Source organism: Artemia franciscana, chromosome 17 (genome assembly GCF_032884065.1).
Source record: "Artemia franciscana chromosome 17, ASM3288406v1, whole genome shotgun sequence".
NCBI lineage: Eukaryota > Metazoa > Arthropoda > Branchiopoda > Anostraca > Artemiidae > Artemia > Artemia franciscana.
In genome coordinates this window covers 25,811,950-25,831,191 of record NC_088879.1, presented here as the reverse complement: position 1 = coordinate 25,831,191, position 19,242 = coordinate 25,811,950, and the positions used below count along the sequence as shown (strand labels likewise).

Here is a 19,242-nt window from a genome sequence, read left to right as displayed (position 1 = left end):
AAAAATATATGCTTTATTAAAAACTAGATCACAAAATTCGTCATCAAGAATAAAATCCAAATGTAAAAATATAAAAGTGATAAAACAAACAAAACAAAAGTTATCACATCGCTATTGGAACAGGTCGCATTCTGCAAATTCCAATCATGCAAGCCGAACAAGTTTCTTTCACATGTGGGGCCACAGGTCGCCCTGACTTTCTTGATTTTAGCATCAAATTTGGGAGAGGTCCAGAGTACAATTTGTGATTGATCACCATGAATAAATTATTAATAACCTATTAATAAAAGAAAAGTTATTTAAGGCCAAAGGCAAATGAAAATTTAAAGCCGCAAGTAACCAAAACGAACCCAAGGCCGGACAAAAGAACTAAAAAAAATAAGACAAAAAAGAAAATAAGGAATTGCAAAAAAAAAAAAAAACTAGGTTCTCGATTAAGTAAAAGTGTATCAAATGTATATTTTTCTTGTTCTTTCAAATGTTTATTTTGCAGTTTCTTTTGGCTTTTCGGCATTTCTTTCGTTTGCTAACACCTTTTAATAAGCTTAAAAAACATCTTGCAGTGGACACCGTTCTTTAATAACACTTCTTATCATCTAACTTATAAGATTTAATCAATTTAAAAAATTTATATCTTTCATCTTTTTTCAATTATCTTTTTTTATCTGAATAACACACTAAGCTGTTCAGACGTTTCTGAAGTAACCAAAAGTGAATTCTAAGGGATTCTGGAATATGAGCACAACTCAAACCACACAAAAGTCCGACCGCACAGCTAGGGTGCAAGGTACCTCCATACTTCACGATTTTAAGTTCCATATGGGTGAGATTGATTTAGTTATTGAAAAATTAAAGAAAACAAAAAACGATTTGAGCTCTCCAAGAAAATATCGGAAGGCCAATGAACAAAACTAAATCCCATATATATCATTCAGTTTCAAAAGGTGAAGAGAGACGCATGCAATGGATCAATAAGAATATAGGAATGAAGACGCAGAACCAAAAAAAAAAAAAAAAAATCTGTAGACCTCGTGACGCTAACTCTGATCATGTAAAACTAGAATGAAAAAATTTCGTCCAGAAGAAACCATACTTATTTGCCAGGTACCCTACTTATAGGACCTCTAGAAGTAGGAAAAGTTTAATCAGTCGTCAGTCTTAAATATAAAGAGAAGGTACATCTAAACTAAATATAAATATAAAGTAATTATAAATATAAAGCAAAAAGTAAACTAAATATAAACATAAATTAAATATAAATATATATTTAAATATAAAGAGAAGGTAAAGTACGTCTCAAAAGCGATAAATCGGGTACTAAACTTAAGGCATAATCCATGGTAGTTGTTTCCCATACACTATGCAATAAGACAGCATACAAATCCAGAGCAACGACAGAAAATTTTTCAGAGGGGCCAAACGCCAGAGAGTTCATTTTCAAATACATTCAGGAAAAATATCTCCCATAAAAAGCAAATATATTTATATGCAAAATGAAACAAAAAGTAAATTTAAACGACGGAGATTCCTGGTAAAGGGATCAATTCATTTGATCACCATTATATATAATTATTATGCAATTAATCTTAAAAGAAAATCCGTTTCAAACAAAATTACAGAAAGATTTATTGATAGATGTAGATAATAATAGATTTCCTAACCCTTAGAATTAGTTGCAGAAGGAGTAGGTCTGCTAAAAAATCATCCTACCTGCATAGATATCACGTTTTGATTTTGTAACGGCCATGTAAAATGTACCTCTTTCAAAAGAGGACAATTCTCCCCCTCGAACTGAAATCCCTTATACCTTCAGACATTTAAAAAATTACAGAAAAGAGAAAGAACAAGAGCTAAGAGCTCATATGGTACGAGCTTTAATGAAATTCTAAGAATCAATAGATTGAACTAAAAGGAAAATCAGAGGCTTAGTGCCGGTCAGGATTTAAAATAAGAGCTCTGAGTCACGATGTCCTTCTAAATATCAAAATTCATTAAGATCCGATCACCAACTCGTAAGTTATAAATACCTAATTTTTTCTAATTTTTGCTCTCCCTTTAGCCCTCTAGATGGTCGAATCTGGGAAAACGATTTTATCAAGTCAATTTGCGCAGGTTCCTGACACGCCTACCAATTTTCATCGTCCTAGGAGGTCCAGAAGCACCAAACTCGCCAAATCACTGAACGCCTCCCTACTCCCCCAAAGAGAGCGAATCCAGTACGGTTACGTCAATCACGTATCAAGGAAATTTGCTTATTCTATCCACCAAACTTCATCCCGATTCCTTCACTCCAAGTGTTTTCCAAGATTTCCCCCTCCAACTCCCCTCAATGTTAAAAGATCTGGTCGGGATTTGAAATAAGAGCTCTGAGACATGAACTCAGAATCAAATTTCAGAATCAAATCTGAGACTCGTTCTAAATATCAAATTTCATTAAGATCCGATCACCTATTCGTAAGATAAAAATACCTTAATTTTCACGTTTTCCAAGAATTCCGGTTTCCCCCTCCAACTCCCCCCAATGTCACAGGATATGGTCGGAATTTAAAATTAGAGCTTAATCCTACAAGATCCTACTAATTATCAAATTTCATTAAGATCTGGTCACCCTTTCGTAAGTTACAAATACCTCATTTTTCCAAATTACCCCCCCCCCCCAACTCCACCAAAGATAGCAGATCCGGTCCAGTTATGTCAGTCACGTATCTTAGACTTGTTTTTATTCTTCCCATCCAGTTTCATCCTGATCTCTCCGCTTTAAATATTTTCTAAGATTTCCGCCCCCCCCCTCCAACTGCTCCCCCCCTAATGACACTGGATCCAGTTGAGATTTAAAATAAGAGATCTGAATTATGAGATCCTTCTAAATATGAAGTTTCATGAAGATAAAAAATAAGATAAAGTTTAAAAAAGCATTTTTTTTATTTTTCAGATTTACCCCCCCCCCCCCAATAGAGCAGATCCGTTCCAACTATGCAAATCAGGTATCTAAGACTTCTGCTGATTTTTCCCACCAAGTTTCATCCCGATCCCTCCAATCTAAGCGTTTTCCATGATTCTAGCCCCCCCCCCAATGTCACCATATCCGGTCGGGATTTAAAATAAGAGCTTTGAGATACGATATCCTTCTAAATATCAAATTTCATTGAGATTTGATCACCCGTTCGTAAGTTAAAAATACCTCATTTTTCCTATTTTTTCAGAATTAACCCCCCCCCCCCCCGCCCAACTACCCCAAAGAGAGCGGATCCGTTCCGATTATGTCAATCATGTATCTAGGACTTGTGCTTACTTTTCCCACCAAATTTCATCCCGATCCCTCCACTCTAAGTGTTTTCCAAGTTTTTAGGTTTCCCCCTCCCAACTCCCCCAATGTCACCAGACCCGGTCGGGATTTAAAATAACAGCTCTGAGACACGATATCCTTCCAAACATCAAATTCCATTAAGATCTGATAAAGCGTTCGTAAGTTAAAAACACTTCATTTTTTCTATTTTTTTCCGAATTAACGGGCCACCCACTCCATCCAGATGGTCAAATCGGGAAAACGACTATTTATAATTTAATTTGGTCCGGTCCCTTATACGCCTGCCAAATTTCATCGTCCTAGCTTACCTGGAAGTGCCTAAAGTAGCAAAACCGAGACCGACAGAATTTGCGATTGCTATATGTCACTTGGTTAATATCAAGTGCCATAAAAACTAAATGTAAACTTACAATCTAGCTGTCAAATTGATTCTCTTTCTTTTGATTGTCCAATTCAACTGAATAAAATGAACAGGTTCAAAAAAAATGTATCATAAGAGAATCTTACCAAATAGCTTGTGATAACAAACTGCAAGTAAAAAGTAACTTGGCCCATTATTCACTAAAACTAACAAGAGCTAAGAGCTCATATGGCACTTGTGACGAGGCCGGAAGAGCTAAGAGCTCATATGATATGAGCTCTAGCTAAATTCTAAGAATCAATAGATTGATCTATAGATAGAATCAATCACGTATATACGGCATTTCCTTATTCTACCCACCAAGTTTCATCCCGATCTCTCCACTCGTTTTCTAAGATTTTCGGTTTCCCCCGCCAACTACATCCAATGTCAACAGATCTGGTCGGGATTTGGATTAAGAGCTCTGAGACACGAATTCCTTCTAAATATCAAATTTCATTAAGATCCGGTCACCCGTTCTTAAGTTAAAAATACCTCAATTTTTCTAATTTTTCCAAATTAACACCCCCCAGCACCCCCAAAGAGAACGGATCCGTTCAAATTATGTCAATCACGTATCTGTAACTTGTCCTTATTCTTCTCATAGAGTTTCATCTGGATCTCTCCACTCTAAGCATTTTCCAAGGTTTCCGGTTTTCAAGATTTCTATTTCCCCCTCCAGCCCCCTATGTCCCGGATCCAATTTTAATTGCAAATGGAGCATCTGAGACATAAAATTTTTCTGTATATCAAGTTTCATTAAGATCCGATCACCCATTCGTAAGATGAAGATACTTCAATTTTCACGTTTTCCAAGTATTTCGGTTTCCGCCTCCAACTCCTCCCAATGTCACCGGATCTGCTTAGGATTTACAATGAGAGCTCTAAAGCACAAGATCTTCTAAATATTAAAATTCATTAAGATCTGGTCACCCGTTTGTAAGTTACAAATACCTCGTTTTTTCTAATTTTTACGAATTACTCCCCCCCCCCAACTCCACCAAAGAGAGCGGATCTGGTCCGGTTATGTCAGTAGCGTATATTGAACTTGTGCTTACTCTTCCCACCAAGTTTCATCCTTATCTCTCCGCTTTTAGACTATTCCAAGATTCCCAGCCCCAACCCCCTCCCCCCAAAGAGACTGGACCCGGTCGATATTTAAAATAAGAGATTTCAGTTACGAGGTCCTTATAAATATGAGATTTCATTAATATCCAATCGCTCCTTCGTAAGTTGAAAATACCTCATTTTTTCTATTTTTTCCAAATTAACCCCCCCCCCAACTCCACCAAAGAGAGCAAATATGGTCTGGTTATATCAGTCACGTATCTTGGAATTTTATTTGTTCTTCCCACCAAGTTTTATCCTAATCTCTTTGCTCTAAGCGTTTTCTAAGATTTCCGGCTAGTGCAGGGCATTACTGAACAAGACTGGAGGAGTTGAACGTTACTGAGTAATGTCAAAATTTCTAATTTAACTTTGAACACCCAAAACCAAGATACTTTGCAACATTACACTTTATAACCATAAAAAATTAAAGCTTTTCAAAGTAAACAACTTGATTAATGCAGTCACTCCTGGTATAAAAAAAAGAAGATAAGACACAAAAATACGTATCCTTTCAGGGGGAAATACAGAATTAAACATTTCTGATCATAGTTGCTCTAGATATCTGCTTATGGGTACTTGTGCAATACAAGCAAAAGTTGATAGCAAAAGTATTTATATCGAAATTGCCCCCTTTTTAAGTTGTTTACTTTTTTTTCTATACTTATGCAAACTTTCTTATGTACTAATAACTTGGGATGTTTAACTTCAAACTTGAAACAAGTCCAGTTTTGAATCACCATAAAAAGCTGATTCTTTGATTTAATGCAATCAATATTTAGGTCTTCGCATAGTTTGTCATCGATAAGGATCGCTATTTACTTATCATTCAGTACTATGAAAATTTTCATGTTACTTGTTACTGAGGGTCACCCAGTAACAATTTATAACTTACATTGCCCTTATTAACGGTCAAAACCTATTGACAAGCAGCCATCCATGGGGCAACATACATTTTTCCCATAAATTTTCCCTATTCTGCTCTCTTTCCTGTGGGATGGGCATACCCCTCTCCCTTTCAATACACGAATGAGGATCTCGTGTAGTAGACTGTCGAAGCCTTTTTCTTAAATTAAGTCGAATTGCTGCACATATCCAAGTCCAAAAAGTGTCACATATCTAATGCACCCATGCTATCCATGGAATCCAAATTGATATTCTCGAAAGAAATACAGGCATCAACCTGTAGACAGGATCAAAATGGCACACAAGATGCTCTGGCATTGTCTTTTCGGAAGTTATGTCTCCACCGGCCTATGGTTTCCTAGATCCTCACGCCATTTCTAGTTAGTTGCTTATCAACCAAAAGACATGATGACATTAAAATAGACGAGAAAACATGTCTGACAACTTTAGCAGGGATTTAGTCGAAAGAGAAGAACAAGATGAAATTAAAGGATAAAAACTTTCCTGTTTATTACTACTTCATCATTGGATTAGGAGTCACTTATTTAGAAAATGGAGGTCCCAGAAATTGCATCCATGAATAAGCTATAGAAAGAGGTTTGCCACCGGCGTATTGTTGCACCATCTTAGCGCAAATTTGATCAGCTGATGTCAAACTAGGTCTTTCTTCATGATCAATACCACCTGTTTCAGGGACATCGAAAATAGTTAAAAGGTTTTATTAAGGGAACCCTGTTTCAACACATGCCTCGTCTTCTTAACATTTTTGCTTGCAATCAGTAAGTAATTATCTTTGTAAAATATGCGTGGGTAAAAATACAAGGTTAACTTTTAGGCCTCAGTTATATCATTTAGATTTTTTCTAAATATGAAAACTTTTTTTTGTTTATACAAACATAATATTCACAATATATTTTTCTTCTTTGAATTTCAATGGTCCAGTTATCCTTTCTTATTCTTTTGTCAGGTCAGTGGCAGTCTCATTTTGGGTCGACAAACTACTAATAATTTATTATGCCTCAGAAACTCTAAATTTCAATTTTCTTAAAGCTAAATTTTTACGCTTTAGGAATGCTAAAATACGCCACAAGTCAATTTGGAACTTCCTATCATCTCTTACAACTGTACCGAACTATTTTTTTACGGGTTTATCCTTAAGAAATCGGGAAACCTATTCCTAAGTAAAAATCTTGATGTTTTTCCTGTACTAACAGATTGACTTAAGCAAAAAAAATACAAGGTTAACTTTTAGGCATCAGTTATTTCATTAGGTTTAGATTAAACTGAACAACAGAAGAGTTTAATGTCAAATCTGATAACTGCTGCCCTTATGAAATAGCTTCAGCTTATCTCTTCAAGTTTTTCAAAGTTTTTCCCTCTCGACAACAAAGATCTGGAATCTGGTGCCAAGAGCCATACAGTGTTCTAGTAACTATTGTATAAGAAATATAGCTATAGAATACCATGAGTAACTTGTGTGACCTGTTTCCGTTCGTCATTGAATTACATTTTTAAATCTGATTTTACCTTCAACGTTACAAACCCAAACCATTCCAGGAATTAAAAAAACAAGAAAAAAAAGAAGGTACACACCCTTTCCGTTTCCGAAGGATACCAAGAAGGCTCTTCTATTTTAAGTATATTTTCCAGAGTCCAGTCACTTTTAAGACACTTCGCACATTTTTGGCCCAGCGCATGGTAGAATACTCTGCAATGGTTGTCGTATTTTTGGAACCAAAATATTATGCTTCCGAACATTGATGTCCAGCCATTTCTACATCTCTAAAAAGAAATTTATGAAATTAACCATTTATAAATGCGCAAGAATGTAAGAAACAGATAACAGGGTAATATTTAACATACTAACACAAATTTAGCAGGAATTAAAACCTACTGATTTCATTGGCAATACGTCTATCAGTAGAACTAGAAAACTGCCAGCAAGCTTCCTTGTGAAAATTTAGATTTCAGCCAAAAGTGTAAGTTTAAATTTACCCAGCCTCAAATATTTCAAGAGTTTGTAGAATATTTTGTTCTCTTAGCTAGTTCTTTATTTATTATTTAACACATAGTCAAGTTTAGCAAACAAAATATAGGTGAGTTTTTAAATAATGCACACAAATATACTTTTTCACCCCTTTGGAAAGCAAGGTTCTTTCATTATTAGTCCGATGAAAAAAAATGATACACTGTCATCAGAAGTGTATGTGCTATATACTATATATATAGCATATATACTACATATAGTCACCTATCTATATATATAAAAATAAGTTGTTTGTCTGTTGACTGACGTCATGTTTGTGTGTCGACTGACGTCATGTTTGTCGACTGACGAAATTACAGACCGGGACACCGCGACACCGGGAATATAAATGACCACCGGGACACTCAAAGAGAAATTACAGACTGGGACACCGGGACACAAATAACGACCGGGACACAGGGAATATAAATGACGACCGGGACACAGGGACACAACTACAACGGGGAAGCCGGGAGGCACAGGGGAGATATATAAATGACGACCGGGACACAGGGAATGTTCGATTAGCAATCACCATCAACAAAGTTCAAGGGCAATCATTAGAATAATGAGGTATAGATCTGAATACGGAATGTTTTTCCCATGGACAATTATATGTTGCATGTTCAAGAGCTGGTAAAACTGACAATCTATTTATATGCACAGACAACGGGACAGCGAAGAATGTTGTATATTCACAAAAATATAGCACACAAATTTAACTTGTGAAAAATATTGGGGGACTGGGAGGGGAGTATACAAGAGGGAGAATTTTAATGTTGTATTACTGCACTGTCATCAAAAGTGGATGTACTGGTAAAATTTGAAAGTAATTGAACATTCTGAAATGGTTTAAAAATAGTTCCCAAATTTAAGTGACAAACAAAAAAGTGAGTGAGTTGAAATAAAAAACAAGTTAACAACATCTATTGTTATTACTGAATGCCATGTAAACACTCAATTGATATTTTTGTTTTCTCGGTTTTCGCCTATCACGAATGTACAGTAAACAAAACAAATAGTATTTTCAAAAGACAAAAACAAAGTATCTTCAAGAGGCGAATCCTGAATCATTAAGCATAATTTTAATAACTAAGAATATATTATTATCATCTATTCGTCAATTAATTAGACTGTTAATACATTAGGCTATTTAATTAGGCTATCAATTAATATTGGACCCGGCTTAATAGTAACCGAAACTCTAAAAAACGGAATTTTGATACCAATTGTTACATCAAAAGAACCACATTTTAATGTTTATTTTAAATATACAAGTTTCATCAAGTTTAGTTTTACCCATCAAAAATTACGAGCCTAAGAATATATGCCTAATTTTAGAAAATAGGTAGAAACACCCCATAAAAGAAATAGAATCTTAACGAAAATCGCACCACCAGATTCAGCGTATCAGAGAACCCTGCTGAAGAAGTTTCGAGCTCGTATCTACAAAAATGTGGAATTTTGTATTTTTTGCCAGAAGACAGATCACGGATGCGTGTTTATTTTTTATTTTATTTTTCTTCAGGGGTGACCGTATCAACCCGGAGGTCCTAGAATGTCACGAGAGGGCTCATTCTAACAGAAATTGACAGTTCTAGGGCCCTTTTTAAGTGACCAAAAAACTGGAGGGCACCTAGGTCCCCTCACACGCTCATTTTTTCCCAAAGTCAACGGATCAAAATTTTGAGATGGCCATTTTGTTCATCATAGTCAAAAACCCTAATAACTATGTCTTTGGGTACGACTTAATCCCCCAGTCCCCAAGGGAAGGGCTGCACGTTACTGTCTTTGGCCATTGTTTACATATAGTAATGGTTATTGGGAAGTGTACAAACGTTTTCAGGTGGACTTTTTTGCGTTGGGGTTGGGGTGTATCGGGGGTTACGTGAGAGGATATTTCCATGGAGGAATTTATCAGGAGGGAAGAGAATTTCCATGAAGGGGGTGCAGAATTTTCTAGTATTATTTAAAAAAATAAGAAAATAAAAAAAAGTATTTCAGATGGAAGTGAGGAGCAGCATTAAGTTAAAACGAACAGAAAATATTGTGTATATGATGGGGTCCGTCTCCTCCACAATACCTTACTCTTTACGCTTTAAGTATTTTTATTAATTTCAATCATTTATTCTACAGTCTTTGTGATTCAGGGGTCATTCTTAAAGAGCAGGGACAAAATTCAAGCTTTATCTTAAAGAGCGAGGTATTGACGACGGGGCGAACCCCCTCATTTATGTAATAAAATATACAAATATAGAAGTTCGTTACCTAATTTAATTCGTAAGTTGCGTATATTTATTACTAATAAAAACGTTTGTAGAACAAGAGCTAAGAGCTCATATGGCACTTGTGACGAGGCAAGAAGAGCTAAGAGCCAAGAGATCATATGGTATGAGCTCTAACAAAATTCTATAAATCAATAGATTGATTTAAAAAGGAATATAAGAGGCTTAATGCCGGTCAGGATTTAAAATAAGAGCTCTGAGTCACGATGTCCTTCTAAATATCAAAATTCATTAAGATCCGATCACCCACTCATAAGTTATAAATACCAAACTTTTTCTAATTTTTCCTCTCCCTTTAGCCTCCCAGATGGTCGAATTTGGGAAAACGACTTTAACCAGTCAAATTGTACAGCTCCCTGACACGCCTACCAATTTTCATCGTCCTAGCACGTCCAGAAGCACCAAACTCGCCAAATCACTGAACCCCTACCCCCAAAGACAGCGAATCCAGTACGATTCTGTCAATCAGGTATCAAGGACATTTGTTTATTCTATCCACCAAGATTCATCCCGATTCCTCCACTCCAAATGTTTTTCCAAGATTTCCCCTCCAACTCCCCACAATGTCAAAAGATCTGGTCGGGATTTGAAATAAGAGCTCTGAGACATGAATTTCTTCTAAAAATCAAATTTCAGTAAGATCCGATCATCTATTCGTAAGATAAAAATACCCCAATTTTCACGTTTTCCAAGGATTCCGGTTTCTCCCTCCAACTCCCCATAATGTCACAGGATCTGGTCGGCATTTAAAATTAGAACTTTAAAGCACAAGATCCTTCTAAATATCAAATTTCATTAAGATCTGGTCGCCCTTTCGTAAATTACAAATACCTAAATTTTCAACATTACCCCCCCCCCCAACTCCACCAAAAAGAGCAGATCCGGTCCGGTTATGTCAGTCACGTATCTTAGACAGGTTTCTATTCTTCCCATCCGGTTTCATCCTGATCTCACCGCTTTAAGTATTTTCTAAGATTTCCGGTCCCCCCAACTGCCCCCCCCCCCCAATTACGCTTGATCCGGTTGAGATTTAAAATAAGAGATCTGAGTTACGAGGTCCTTCTAAATATGAAGATTCATGAAGATCCGATCACTCCTTCGTAAGTTAAAATCCGTCATTTTTTCTTATTTTTCAGAACTAACCCCCCCCCCCCCCAATAAGGCAGATCCGTTCCAATCATGTAAATCACGTACGTAAGACTTCTGCTTATTTTTCCCGCCAAGTTTCATCCTGATCCCTCCAATCTAAGCGTTTTCCATGATTTTAGGTTCCCCCACCCCAAACTTCCCCCAATGTCACCAGATCCGGTCAGGATTTAAAACAAGAGCTTTGAGACACGATATCCTTCTAAATATCAAATTTCATTGAGATCCGATCATCCGTTCGTGAGTTGAAAATACCTAATTTTTTCTAATTTTTCAGAATTAACCCCTCCCCCAACTACCCCAAAGAGAACGGATCCGTTCCGGTTATGTCAATCATGTATCCAGGACTTGTGCTTATTTTTCCCACTAAGTTTCATCCCGATCCCTCCACTCTAAAGTGTTTTCCAAGTTTTGGGTCCCCCCCCCCAATGTCACCAGATCCGGTCGGGATTGAAAATAAAAGCTCTGACACACGATATCCTTCTAAATATCAAATTTCATTGAGATCCGATCACCCGTTCGTAAGTTAAAAATACCTATTTTTTCTAATTTTTCAGAAATAGCCCCCCCCCCCCAACTACCCCAAAGAGAGCGGATCCGTTCCGTTTATGTCAATCATGTATCTAGGACTTCTGTTTATTTTTCCCACCAAGTTTCATCCCGATCCCTCCACTCTAAGTGTTTACCAAGATTTTAGGTTTCCCCCTCCCATAGTTTTTTCCAAGTTTTAGGTTTCCCCCTCCCAACTCCCCCCCCCCCAATGTCACCAGATCTGGTCGGGATTTAAAATAAGAGCTCTAAGACACCATATCCTTCTAAATATCAAATTTCATTTGAGATTCGATCACCCGTTCGTAAGTTAAAAATACCTCATTTTTTTTAATTTTTCAGAATTACCCCCCCCCCAACCACCCCAAAGAGAGTGGATCCGTTCCGGTTATGTCAATCATGTATCTAGGACTTGTGATTATTTTCCCACCAAGTTTCATCCTGATCCCTCCACTCTAAGTGTTTACCAAGATTTTAGGTTTCCCCCTCCCATATCCCCCCCAATGTCACCAGATCCGGTCGGAATTTAAAATAACAGCTCTGAGACATGATATCCTTCCAAACATCAAATTTCATGAAGATCTGATCAACAGTTCGTAAGTTAAAAAATACTTCAATTTTTCTATTTTTTCCGAATTAACCGTCCCCCCACTCCCCCCCCCAGATGGTCAAATTGGGAAAACGACTATTTCTAATTTAAGCTGGTCCCGTCCCTGATACGCCTGCCAAATTTCATCGTACTAGCTTACCTGGAAGTGCCTAAAGTAGCAAAACCGGGACCGACAGACAGACAGACCGACAGACCGACAGAATTGGCGATTGCTGTATGTCACTTGGTTAATGCCAAGTGCCATAAAAATATTAACTTCTAGTTGCCTTTTTAAGTAACTAACAATTGGAGGGCAACTAGGCCTCCTCTTCACCCCTTTTTCTTCTCAAAATCGTCCGAAAAAAAATACGAGAAAGCCATTTAGCCAAAAATATTTAATATACAAAATTATGTTTAGTTATTCATGTGCGGTGAGCCAAAATCAAAACATGCATTAATCTAAAAATGTTCAGAAATTAAATAAAAAAACAAGTTTTTTTTAGTTGCAAGTAAGGAGCGACATTAAAACTTAAAACGGACAGAAATCATTCTGTATATGAAAGTAGTTGTCCCCACCTCAACGTCCCGCCCTTTACGCTAAAGTTTGACTCTTAGAGTTCTACTTTTTAAAACAATAAAAAACTTTAGCGTAAAGGTCGGGATGTTGAGGAGGGTACAACCCTTTCATATACGGAATAATGTCTGATCGATTTAAGTTTTAATGTCGCTCCTTACTTGCAATTAGAAAAACTTGTGTTTTTATTTAATATTTAACATGATCGGAGTGCCCACAAAATTTTGTCGGCGTATTACCCTTGCCATTTTCCTTCCCCAATCAGGGTAATCTAATATTGAATATTATCTAACCCAATTTATATGAATCTTGGCATTAAAATTCATGCAATAAATATATTATATTTCTCCTATGGGTCTGGTTTATTTGTTTATGCAACTGTGTTAAAATCTAAACAGTCAGGAGTCAAATTTGGTGCAGCAAGCCCATAATTATGAAGATCGTGCCGACGGACTTAGGGCATTATGGCCACAAAGCACGAAGTTGGGCTCCTCAATTGTGTATACATTACAGACTAAAAGACCATTCTATACGAATTGTGGTAGAAAAGAAGTCCATTTGTAATTTTTTAGGCAACCTTAGGCCAAAGACTATCCTTTTTTCAGGACAACCACGCTGCGATTTTGGACACATACTCTGGCTGTGGTCGAGTTCGTATCCAGGGGAGGGGGAGGTGTATGGATTCCCCGACGAAATGTTTGTACAGCTCGTAAAAGCGTAATAAAATGGATATAAGGAAGCTGATATTGCGTTTTTTTTATTGTAACCCCACTCCGAACTTCAAAAGGAACAATTCTTATTAGAAGTTAAATTTATCATCCAACCTGATTTGGCTCAAAAGCCCGAGTCGAGATATTTCAAAATGTATGCTGTATGTTTTTTTCTCTCTCCCCCCCCCCCAAAAAAAAATATTTGAAAAATAAGTACACCATTTATATCTGTATCCTGCGTTGAATTATCTAGCAATGCCCAACGGATAATTCAACCCTTTGACAATATCCTTATCAAGATGTTCAGTCTCAGTTCAAAACCAAGGTTTTTAAATCTGCAGCTTATTTAAAAATCTCTTTTAGTATGACTAGCGTACCAATTGTAGGGCAATCGGGTATCTACGAAATGGACAAATGTGCCAGCTAGACCTCTCTGATATTATATTTGTTAATATATTCGTAATACCCAGTAATTTTTATTGAATTCTCCGTCTTGTCTACCAGCCCCTTTCTAATCTCCACGTCACACTAAAAGGTTACTACACACCTGCCCGTGGCGGCTAAGCTTTATAAATTACATATTTCAGATGAAGTATTGTTTTAGATTTTTCGATTGATTCACTAATTAAACGATGAATATACCACCAGAGGCGCCATTCGGGGGGGGGGGGGGGTCAGGGGGGGGGGGGCAAATGCCCACCCCAGATTTTCCAGGGGGACATAATAACATTATGTTCAACATAATCTATTCTGTCCAATTGATCTGAAATTACTGCACGCCTATTAACCAAAGAGCGTAATTACTTGACGACCCTTGGGGTAATTTCGCTATCTGCTATTAATTATTGTAAACTTTGAAAGTAAGATACATAGTAAGATACATAATAGGTAAGATACAGGTAAGATACATAATAAAATTCTCGAGTTCTGTTAAATGCCCATTTCCTAGATGATTACGCGACACGAAGTGAGTCGGGGGGGGGGGTCAAGATGGAGTTAATGCCCACCCCAAGATTTGGTCCAAATGGCGCCTCTGTATACCACTCGATGTGCTTATTCCAAATATTATAATTGATTCTTTCGCAAATATCCACCCCTTCCCACGGGAGACAGATATGGACTGAGATTATAAGCGAGATTTTGCTGATTTTTTGTTGTTTTCCGTTATATTTATTTCTGTTCCGTGGTATATATGAATATACCACTCGATGCTTATTCCACATATTCTAAATGATTCTCTCGCAAATACCCACCCCTTCTGACGGGAGATAGATATGGACCTAGACTATATGCAATATTTTGCTGATTTTTGTTGTTTCCGTTATATTCACTTCTGTTCCGTGGTATATATGAATTATATGCAATATTTTGCTGATTTTTGAGGTTTCCGTTATATTCATTTCTGTTCCGTGGTATATATGAATAGACCTTATTCCAACTGTAGACTATATGCAATATTTTACTGATTTTTTGTTGTTTCCCGTTATATTTTGTAGTTATTTATCGTCAATTAACTTGACTTAAAACGAACAGATATTAAAATTAATAACCACATCAAAAATAAACTTATTAGGTTTTGCGGTTGGAGTGGGTTTCGGTGGGGATGGAAATTTTGGGGGGTGAACTTTCCGTGGGGATGGAAATTTAGGGGGATGAAATTTACTTGGGGATGGAAATTTCGGGGGGTAAACTTTCCATGAGCCATTTTTACTGGGGGTTGGACAGAATTCCTCAACGAAATTCTTTCCATTCGTCTTATTTTCTCTTTGCCAACTTCAATTTTGAAAGTGGAGATGTTTCAGGCTAAATCGTCCGCGAGAAATTTTACAGAGGGTGGGTGGGGGTGTGGTAGTTTTACGTGGGGGTGGGTGGGGGAAATTTCCCCGGTGGATTTTCCCGTGATGGGAAGGAATTTTCCATGGAGGGTAAGCAAGATCACCTTTCTTACATGGGGGTTTAATTAAAGTTTGAAGATAGCATGTTACTTCATCTCAAACACTTTTCAACATGCCCTCGATATGCCCGAGAAGTTTCAACTGATTACCCTCAGCTGTTCCTTAGATTTTGCTGATACGCCTTTTTGACAACCAGCGTACGCTAACTATGTTTTGATTTTGTTCAACATTTCCTGAAGATTTTACCTTAATTTCCTAAGAATTTTTGGAGACTCAGGATCAAAAACAAATCCTCTCCCTTCCTGAAAAAAACCTATATGTAAACAATGGGGAACTCAAAAAACTTAAACATTTTTTCCTAATGAACTTTCAGGAGGAGGGGGGCTTGCTATCCCAGAGGTTTATTTATTTGATCTTTAGACAATTTTGAACAGCAGTGCCAAATAAAGCCTATTTAGAAAAAAAGCATTAGTTTATACAGTCTAGGGCTATATCTTGCCCAATAAGGGGGGGGGGGCTATTTACAAGCCTATCGATTTGTACAGTTGGAATCAGCGTTAAAAGATACATAGCGTGGTATTTCTATCATCGAATGAATTAAAAAAATATCGATAACTTACCCAGATAAGCACAAAAATTACTTCCATAACAACAAATGTAACCATCAGGCATGTATGCAAGAATTAGAGAACAAAAAAAAATAGACGATGGACATGAAAAAAGAACTAACTAGAATAGTAACCACAAAAATGTCAATATTAGAGATGGGCATAGTCCCAGCTTCAAGTACACACTTGCATAGAATGAATAAAATTAACAATCGAAACTTACTCTGCATGAGAACCTCACTTTGGCCGTGTCAATGTGGGTGTATAGTTGTGACTCCGGGTTCATAAATAAATTTAAAAAGCGAAGAGGTACTGGATACAGATCCTTCAATGTGAGTCCAAATTTGTTTCCCAGTAACAACCAGTAATAAGGTATGAGATCAGATCTACAGTAAAAGAAAAAAAAAGGCATGATTGAATTGGAGCGAAAAAGGAATTGGACTTCTGCCAAAAGCTTAAGAACAAGATTATTGTAGTGTCACTATTACGAAAGTATGGATTTAATATTTTTGAGTAAACGGTGTATTGATCCCCAATAATACTGACCCGAAGTCCAATATTAGTTCTTCCCTTAGTTTATTACTTCCCTTAGTTTTACACCCAATCTGCGGCGTCTACTTAATACAACCTAGATACGTTTTTTCGAGTTAGCCAAACGTTTCATTTTTTGGGCCTTTTCCGTTACTACCACTAAAGATCCCTTGCTATTGCATTTTTGTTGTTTGAGTATTAAATTAAAACAAAAGATCGACAGATATCAAAATGCAAGGAAAATGTATAATTCAGGCTATATATTTGTACAATATCGCGGGAGGGGGGGGCACAAGTCTCTCGTGTTTTAACTTAATACCCATTAACGACTAGTGGTATAGGTATAACGAAAAATATCCCGTGATTCAATAGACGAACATCCAAAAAAAGCAAGAGTGAAATTTTTAAGGCAAAAACTTGTCCGTGGCCTGCTGAGACTCTCCATTTTCATTAAAGCTAATGCACTTTTCCAGTTTACCGATTTTGTGGTTTTTTCCTACAGATCCAGCACAAAATACAATTCTGGCGTTTTTTGGGAGTTTCCAGGTGTTTTTTTTTTTTTTTTTTTTTTTTGAGAATAAAATTTTCATCACAAAAAAATATTTATTCAATAAGAAAAATAATCTAAAAAAATGTAGTCATTCTGGACTTGTCCCAGTTATAGATAGGAATAGTGCCTCATTTCGTTGCAAGAAAAGCGTTAGAGGGATGGGCAAAACATTTTGAGAATTTCTTAAATCATGACAAATATGTTTTTGTTTTTCCTTAATTTTGTTTTTCTATCTTGGGCACTAATTAAAACTTAAAAAGAGCTAAGAGCTCATATGGCACTTGTGACGAGGTCGGAAGAGCCAAGAGCTCATATAGAATGAGCTCTAGCGAAATTCTAAGAATCAATAGATTGATTTAAAAGGAAAATCAGAGGCTTAATGCCGGTCGGGATTTAAAATAAGAGCTCTGAGACACGAGGTCCATCTAAATATCAAAATTCGTTAAGATCCGATCACCCACTCGTAAGTTAAAATACCTCATTTTTTCTAATTTTTCCTCTCCCTTCAGCCCCCAGATGGTCGAATCGGAGAAAACAACTTTATCAAGTCAATTTGTGCAGGTCCCTGACACGTCTACCAATTCTCATCGTCCTAGCACGTCCAGAAGCACCGAACTCAGCAAAGCACTGGATCCCCCTAACTCCCCCAAAGAGTGCGGATCCAGTCCGGTTACGTCAATCACGTATCTAAGATAGTTTCTTATTCTACCCACCAAGTGTCATCCCGATCTGTCCGCACTAAGCGTTTTCCAAGATTTCTGGTTTCCCCCTCCACCTCCCCCAATGTCACCAGATCTGGTCGGGATTTAAAACAAGAGCTCTGAGACATGATTTACTTCTAAATATCAAATTTCATTAAGATCCGGTACCCTTTTTTAAGCTAAAATACCTCAATTTTTCTAATTTTTCCGAATTAACATCCCCCCAACACCCCCAAAGAGAGCGGATTCGGTCCGATTATGTCAGTCATGTATCTAGGACTTATGCTTATTCTTCCCACCAGATTTCATCCCGATCTCTACACTCTAAGCGTTTTCAAAGATTTCCCGTCCCCCCACTCCTAAAAACCACTGGATATGGTCATGATTTAAAATAAAAGTTCTGAAACACGAGATCCCACCAATTTTCATCCCGATCTCTACACTTTAAGCGTTTTCAAAGATTTCCCGCCCCCCCCCACTCCTAAAAACCACTGGATATGGTCAGGATTTAAAATAAAAGCTCTGAAACACGAGATCCTTCTAAATACCAAATTTCATTAAGATCCGATCACCCATTCGTAAGTTAAAAATACCTCATTTTTTCAATTTTTCCTCTCCCTCTAGCTCCAAGATGGTTGAATCGGGGAAACGACTGTTATCAAGTCAGTTTGTGCAGGTCCCTGACGTGCCTACCAATTTTGATCGTCCTGGCACGTCCAGAAAAACCAAACTCGAACTGGAAATCCCCCCAACTCCCCCAAAGAGAGCGGATCCGATCCAATTATGTGAATCACGTATCTAGAACTTGTACTTATTCTTCTCATGAAGTTTCATCCCAACCTCTCCACTCTAAACGTTTTCCAAGATTCCGGTTTTCAAGATTTCTGTTTCCCCCCTCCAACCCCCTATGTCCCGGATCCGATTAAAATTGAAAATGCAGCATCTGAGACATAAGGTCTTTCTTTACATGAAGTTTCATTAAGATCCGATCACCCATTCGTAAGATAAAGATACCTCAATTTTCACGTTTTCCAAGATACTTTTTAAACAATAAAAAAAATTTGCGTAAAGAGCATAACTTTGAGTTGGGGAGAGCCCCTTACTTCTTGCTTACGCTCCATTATAAGGCTAACTCTTGTTTGTAAGCTTTGTGATATAATTGTATGTTGTATTGCTATGACAAAAAAGGAGACAAATACACAGCTCAAAAGGAAAAATATTGGTAGAAGTCTAGAATTGGAGCTGTTGAGAAGGGAACATGCTAAAAAAACAATTCTTACTTCATAGCATGCAGAATAGTTATAGCTAAAACACTTTGCATGTAGACCAGCTATACTTCTCCTCCCCCTCCTAATGTG

At 37.1% G+C, this 19,242-nt stretch overlaps 1 protein-coding gene across 1 annotated transcript in view; it reads right to left on the bottom strand.

Moving 5' to 3' along the window:
• Positions 1 to 19,242, bottom strand: part of LOC136038067 (uncharacterized) — a 34,651-nt gene continuing 15,409 nt past the window's right edge. The window contains exons 3-5 of the mRNA XM_065721035.1: positions 16,326 to 16,488; positions 7,314 to 7,502; positions 1 to 277 (exon numbers count right to left, since the gene is read on the bottom strand). Of these exons, the coding sequence (XP_065577107.1) occupies positions 104 to 277; positions 7,314 to 7,502; positions 16,326 to 16,488 (526 nt within the window). The 3' untranslated portion in view covers positions 1 to 103. The remainder of the gene's footprint in view (positions 278 to 7,313; positions 7,503 to 16,325; positions 16,489 to 19,242) is intronic.